This window comes from Phoenix dactylifera, chromosome 3, assembly GCF_051530095.1.
Source record: "Phoenix dactylifera cultivar Ajwa chromosome 3, Ajwa_hap1_PhDact_Kaust_v1.1, whole genome shotgun sequence".
NCBI classification, from domain to species: Eukaryota; Viridiplantae; Streptophyta; class Magnoliopsida; order Arecales; family Arecaceae; genus Phoenix; species Phoenix dactylifera.
This window is the reverse complement of record NC_143192.1, coordinates 12,967,058-12,973,057: the sequence shown is the minus strand read 5'-3', so window position 1 is coordinate 12,973,057 and position 6,000 is coordinate 12,967,058. Positions and strand designations below refer to the sequence as shown.

Below are 6,000 nucleotides of genomic sequence, written 5' to 3'. Positions count from 1 at the left end.
TTGTTTCCTTTTATGGGATTAACCTTTTGGTACATTCGATGCAAGAGCTTTTGTCTCTATACTACTATAATTTGATACCATGCACCACGTTGCTTCTTATTTGTTCTCTAACTTTAGCTAACTCTTGAAATTTTTTCACTATTATTCGGTTAACATGTAGTACATGGCTAAAGAATGCACACCCTAGTTAACCATTGCCAATGTCTTACATTATCAGTCCTAGGATTCAAATGGTGACCTATATCGGCTGTACTGCCTTGTATCGTACAAGCCAAGAATAAGGTTTGAATTCATGGGTGAAACCTAGATTTTACTCTAGGGAAGGGGGAGGGGAGGCAAGACTGTTCTCAATAAAAATTTTTGATCATATCCATCTACGAAAAGTTGTTATCTTTCTCATAGAAATTACATGTTTAATACCATTTTAAAGGATGAAATGTCTCTACTAGCTGTAATTCAGCGCGTACACGAATTTTGTTGTGATAGAACATTGATAACAACGACTTCTTTACATCCTGATGAACTGAACTTGATCTTACTTGCAGCCAGATTGAGCTACAGGCTCGAAGAGAACCTTGGAGATGTGATGGTTGAGAGCAGCAGATGGGCAGTGGGCAGCATAGTAGAAACTTTTTGCGACGGTAAGGAACGTCTGCTTGGTTTGGCTGCTGAGGCTAGGAGATCTCTGAAGCACGCATTGTGCTAACTCTTGCATTTCTGCTTCTATTGTCTTGTCCTCCTCGGATGTAGCTAAGTTCTTTGGGGTGCCCTGGTCAGATGGGTATAAAATCCTTGTCAACTCACAACTTACTGAAAGAATCATGCAAAACAACGAACAACACTGTTTCCAAATGACACCTCAAACTTAAAGCCCTTGTAAGTATTCCAAATGCATACACTGATTACCAGATACCAAAAGATTGAGGGCTAATCTCCTTCGTAAAAAAGATTTGTGTGGGCTAACCACACCATGGGAGAAACCAAGAATGTTGAGCAACTGAAGTTAATCTAATGAAGGATCAATCATCCCAAAGGGAAATCAAAGGAGTTCAAGTGAAGGCTTAGCCTGTTGACATTGGTCCCACCTCAAACATCTCTAGTTTGAAAGAGTAGGTGGGTAAGGAGTATGAGCTTATTTACGATGGATGATTAAATAGACGTGCACCCACTTGCATTATATGTATCGTCTTGCTTGATCATCTTCATTAAACAGTGCACAGATGATGTACAATTGAACTATAATCCCTCCCTAGTTTGCATCACGAGATAGATAAAGCCCTGTATTGCATTATGTCTCACCTTATTTGGTCATCCATCATCAATTAAAGCATAAACAATTTAAGTTGAACTAAACCTTTTAATTTGTAGCATGAGATGATAAAGAAGGGAGAAAAAAAGCAGACAACATATAGGATGGGCAGCTTACGGAAGGCATAATGATGAAGCCTACCTGCTGAAGTAGCATGCGGTGTTGGAGCCGGCGACAGACGGAGGAGGTGAGCCTGGCCAGCCAGTCGAACTCCGAGCCAGCCATCGCTGGCTCGACCGAACTGGACTGGCTAGCGCAGATCTCCACAGTGCGGACCAACAGCAACCCGGTCTCCTCCCGCACGTGTGTTCCCTCGTTCTTGTGCTTCCACGTCAGCAGCCACTCAGCCCACTGCCAGAAGACAACAGACAGCCAAAAAAAAAAGAGAAGCGATCCGAAGTCAGATCCTCCATTGTTGGCTTTGATGGCACGTATGAAGGTTTTTATTTTAAGAAAGAAAAAGGAATGCTCACGGCTTCTCTCAAGTGGTGAACGACGTGGTTTCCTTGGTTAGCCGATAGCGCGTCAGACGCGATGCGGTCGTGCAACTGCAAGAGTATTGGGCCCACCACCTCTTCTTGGCTTTCTAGTCCGCTCCTCTTCCATCCCAACCTGCATCCATTATAATTGTAATTATACTGGTGTTTGGCATGTGCCATGCACCTAGCTATTAAGAAAAAATAATATACATAGTTTCACTCCCCCATTTTATTTTTCTTGATTTTGTTAGAAACCAAATGTGAAATAGTGCAAGTGAGGGATGTGAGAACATGCCTGTTTTTATCTTGATTGTCACTAGAGAAATCCAAAAAAAATGTCACTTCAAACGGGAAATACAAGGGAAACACAACTTCATACACAAGTCGGCTTTGCATGAATTGACTATTAAAGTCCCATTTGGCATAGCTTTTGGAGGGCCAGAAAGCACTTTTAGATGGAATAAGGGTGTTTGGTAAAATAATCGGAAAGCTGTTTTAGCTTTGTGAGAAAGCTAAAATAGATTTTTGGAGAAACTTTAATAATAAAATATAATAATTATAGAAAATAGTAATATTAATATATAATAATAATAATTATAGTATTTTGTATCTTTATTATTGTATTATACTATAAATATAATATTATATTACATTATATCATAATACATTAATATATTATGTTATATAATATTAAATTATGTTATATTATCATGGTATAGTATACAATATTATATTACTATATTATAATAATATTATATTATATTATAATAATATTATACTATATTATATATTTATGTATTAATATATATATATATATATATATTATATTATATTATATATATATTATCGCCGGTAGCTTGCCAAACGGGGCTAGGTATTTTTTTTCATCTCCAGTGACGCATGTAAATTATAAGTAGAGCTCCCAAGAGTGCCAAAGACGATTTGTACCGAATGGATCTTTGTTCTCTCTCTCTCAAAGCAACGCTGCTCTTTTTCCCACGGCACTATGGTACTGCATCATACCTGGTAGTGCTTTGGTCGTTGCGTCCTCCATCGAGGAAGTCGTGGATGAAGGCCTGCCTCATTTCAACTGAACACGACTCGTTGCGGAAGTACGAAGAGATGGCGTCGGCGACGATGGCGGTCCGAGCCCATGCCAGCCTCTCCGCCGCCCGGTCCGGTTCGAATATGCACGCTGCTGCCAGAAAATAGGCCGTGAGCGCGCCGCCCGCTCGCACCCCATGCTTCGCCAGGCCGCTCTCCTCGCACCACCTGAACCCATTCATACATTATCTCCCCGCATGAGACATGACTAATAGTATTCTCGTCCTGTAATTAAAAGGAAAATAAAATTTTACTCACTTCTGAAGGCCTTCCCACTCCACCTGATGGAGTGCCTGGCATCGGTTGAAGTCGGACTTGGCAAGCTCCAGATACACATCGTTGTTCACGCGTGGCATCCTGCAACCACCATCACCCGTATGAGCCATCAGGTTTCAAGCAGTGATAAGTAGCCAATTCTGTAAGTCGCTTTTTTTTCCTTACCTGTAGAGGGTCTTGCCAATCCAAACGACATCTGCACCTCCGTAATGCTCGATGTACAACCTCGTCTCTATGCGTGGTAGGCTGGCGTACCAGGGAAAGTCCAGTGCATACCCCACCTGCGCGAGTTAATGGATTCTGACACCAGTAAGCAACTACACCCATCTCTTAATTAATGACACAAATATGGAGTAGTCAACTATTCTCCTGAAAGATCCGGTCCCAATCTAGGAATTTCCAAGGATAAAATGGGGAGACTGGCCGACTATTCTACTGAAAGACCGGCTCCTATGATCCGGTACTTCTAAAAAGAAAAAAAAAAAAAAAAAAAAAAAAAAAAAAAAGGATAAAATCACTACAGCAAAGAACCGAGAAAAGAATTTTTCAACTCTGCAAACGAAAAAAAGAGGTCACCCACTTTTTACAGCGGAATAAAAAAAAAAATTACATCAGCTAATAGAGATTAGGTTAGAACAGGACAATGTAACAAAAATAAAAATAGTTATAAAAATAGAAATGTGGAGACAAACTCTGTTAGAATTATTATAGGACCATTGATTGATTTGTGATTGATCGTGCCAAACTTAATCGGTCTTACCAAACTTCATCTTAATTGATTTGCGATTGATTGTGCCAAACTTAATAAATCTTACTAAACTTCGTCTGCCTTCTAGTATTATATAAAGGTTCCTCTTGTACATTGTAATATATATATAAAAATATAACTTTTTTTCTTTTTTTTTTTTTCAGCATGGTATCAGAGTTTAAAGCCTCAAATCGGCTATCTTTAAAAATTTTGTGGTCAAGCGAAGTCTCCGTCTCCGAGCGCCTGCGCTCCCGCACGTCAGCCCCACATGTGTGTCGTGGCCGTCAACTTCTCCTAACACTTCACATGCGTCGAGGGGTTTTATTTGGGTGTGTTTTCTCTCTCAAGCCGAGGAAAAAAAAAAGAAAAAAAAAGAAAAATCAGTGAGAGGCTTTTGCGCGGAGAAATTAGGGGTTTGGGTTGTGTGTCCTCTCTTCTAAGGCACTATTCCTAAGCCGAAAACAAAAGAAAAAAAAAAAAGGTGGTGTCCTGTTCTTCCCGCGGTTGCTCACGTGGTTGTCTTCTCTTCCCGCGGCCCTCCTGTTCCCATGGGGGTTTTCTCTGTTTCCGGTGGCTCCCGAGACGAGGGAAAAGCCCGGTCTCGCAACGCCTCGTGCCCCTCTGTCTTCCGTTTGCGGTCCGCCTCTGCGAGCAGCTCTCATACCATGAGTCTTCCCCATCTGGATCGGAAGGCTTGCGCTCTCTTCTTCCTCTCTGCGCTTCGGCTACAGGCGGCGGAGGCTTCAGGAGCACAGCCAGGGGCGGCCCAATACATTTGGAGGCCTAAGGCGAATCCAATGAATGAGGTCTCTTTTTTTTTAATAATAAATTTTTTTAATAAGTATAAAATATTTAAAAAAATGATATTATTTTTGAATGGAAGTACAGAAAAGTAATTATCCTAAAAGAAAGGCCATGAAACTGATTAAATAACTGAGATAATGCTTGGCAATATTGTTTATCATGCCAAGCAAGAGCACAAAAGGTCATCCCATGGCACTTCATGGTCAAGGTAAAGAAAAGAATTTGTCCAGGAAGGAACCTCTCTATAAGAGAAAGTAGAGGCATTATGGGAAATTGACTCCATCTAATTAATAAAAGTCCCATCCCACCATCTCCCCTTCAAGTGAGTACCCAAGCAGCAACCGCAACATCACAGCACAGCAGCGATTCAACCCCCTCCCTCCCTCTCTCTCTACCACCCAAGAGGGGAGAAGAAACCGAGAGGAGAAAATTAAAAGAATCTCCACCCTCCAAGAAGTCCATTTCCAATCCCTCTTTCTTCCTGATGGCCCAGCTGGATCAGGAGTAATGTGAGGGAAGGAAAACCAAGACCAAAACCAAAAAAGAGAAGGGATGAAAGATAAGAGAGGCTTCAGGCGTGTATCAAGCCAACCAAATCCCTCCTCTCTCTCTCTCTCTCTCTCTCCATCCAAAACAAAACTACCATCCCCAACTTCCTAAATTTCCCCTCTGCAGGCCAGGAAACTCTCCACCTCCCTTCCATCAAGGGGGAAGACTCGTAGCCAGCTCCTATTCTTGTTTTATATGGGGCCTTTGCCTCCTTTTGGTCAGACCCAAGAAACTTCCCTTCCTCCCTCCCTCCCTCCCTCTCTCTCTCTCTCTCTCTTCACCTCCCGGGGCCTTCTATTGGCCCGGGGCCTTCCACGCCAAGCATGGAGTGGACGTCATGTCATTATTGGCATGTTTTTTTCGACATAAGTAACCACCTTTTTCAGCGATCTTTTCGACGTTAACTTTTCCAAATCATGATCCAAAATCTTTCCAACACCAAAGAAGTGACTCAACCCATCTCTCTCATTCTTGATAGCTCGAACTACAATGCATGGTTCAATGCTATGCACATGTAGCTTCGCGGATATCGTCTTTGAGGATTTGTTACTAGCGCCGCGCACAAACCCGAGAAAGAAGAGAAAGAGCTACAAGATATTTTTGACAACCATCTCGCTAACTGGAAAAGCGCACACTTTAGAATCATTTCCTGGTTTTCTAACACAAGTGTTGTCTCCATTAGCAATACTCTTAACAAGATTGAGAATGCCAAAGATGCATGGGATCTACTG

The 6,000-nt window shown here is 41.7% G+C and overlaps 1 protein-coding gene across 1 annotated transcript in view; it reads right to left on the bottom strand.

Annotated features, from left to right (window-relative positions):
* Nucleotides 1-344: 344 nt before the first annotated feature.
* Nucleotides 345-6,000, bottom strand: part of LOC103699922 (ent-copalyl diphosphate synthase 1-like) — a 41,400-nt gene continuing 35,744 nt past the window's right edge. The window contains exons 10-15 of the mRNA XM_039117289.3: nucleotides 3,334-3,449; nucleotides 3,151-3,249; nucleotides 2,812-3,060; nucleotides 1,783-1,921; nucleotides 1,451-1,660; nucleotides 345-769 (exon numbers count right to left, since the gene is read on the bottom strand). Of these exons, the coding sequence (XP_038973217.3) occupies nucleotides 536-769; nucleotides 1,451-1,660; nucleotides 1,783-1,921; nucleotides 2,812-3,060; nucleotides 3,151-3,249; nucleotides 3,334-3,449 (1,047 nt within the window). The 3' untranslated portion in view covers nucleotides 345-535. The remainder of the gene's footprint in view (nucleotides 770-1,450; nucleotides 1,661-1,782; nucleotides 1,922-2,811; nucleotides 3,061-3,150; nucleotides 3,250-3,333; nucleotides 3,450-6,000) is intronic.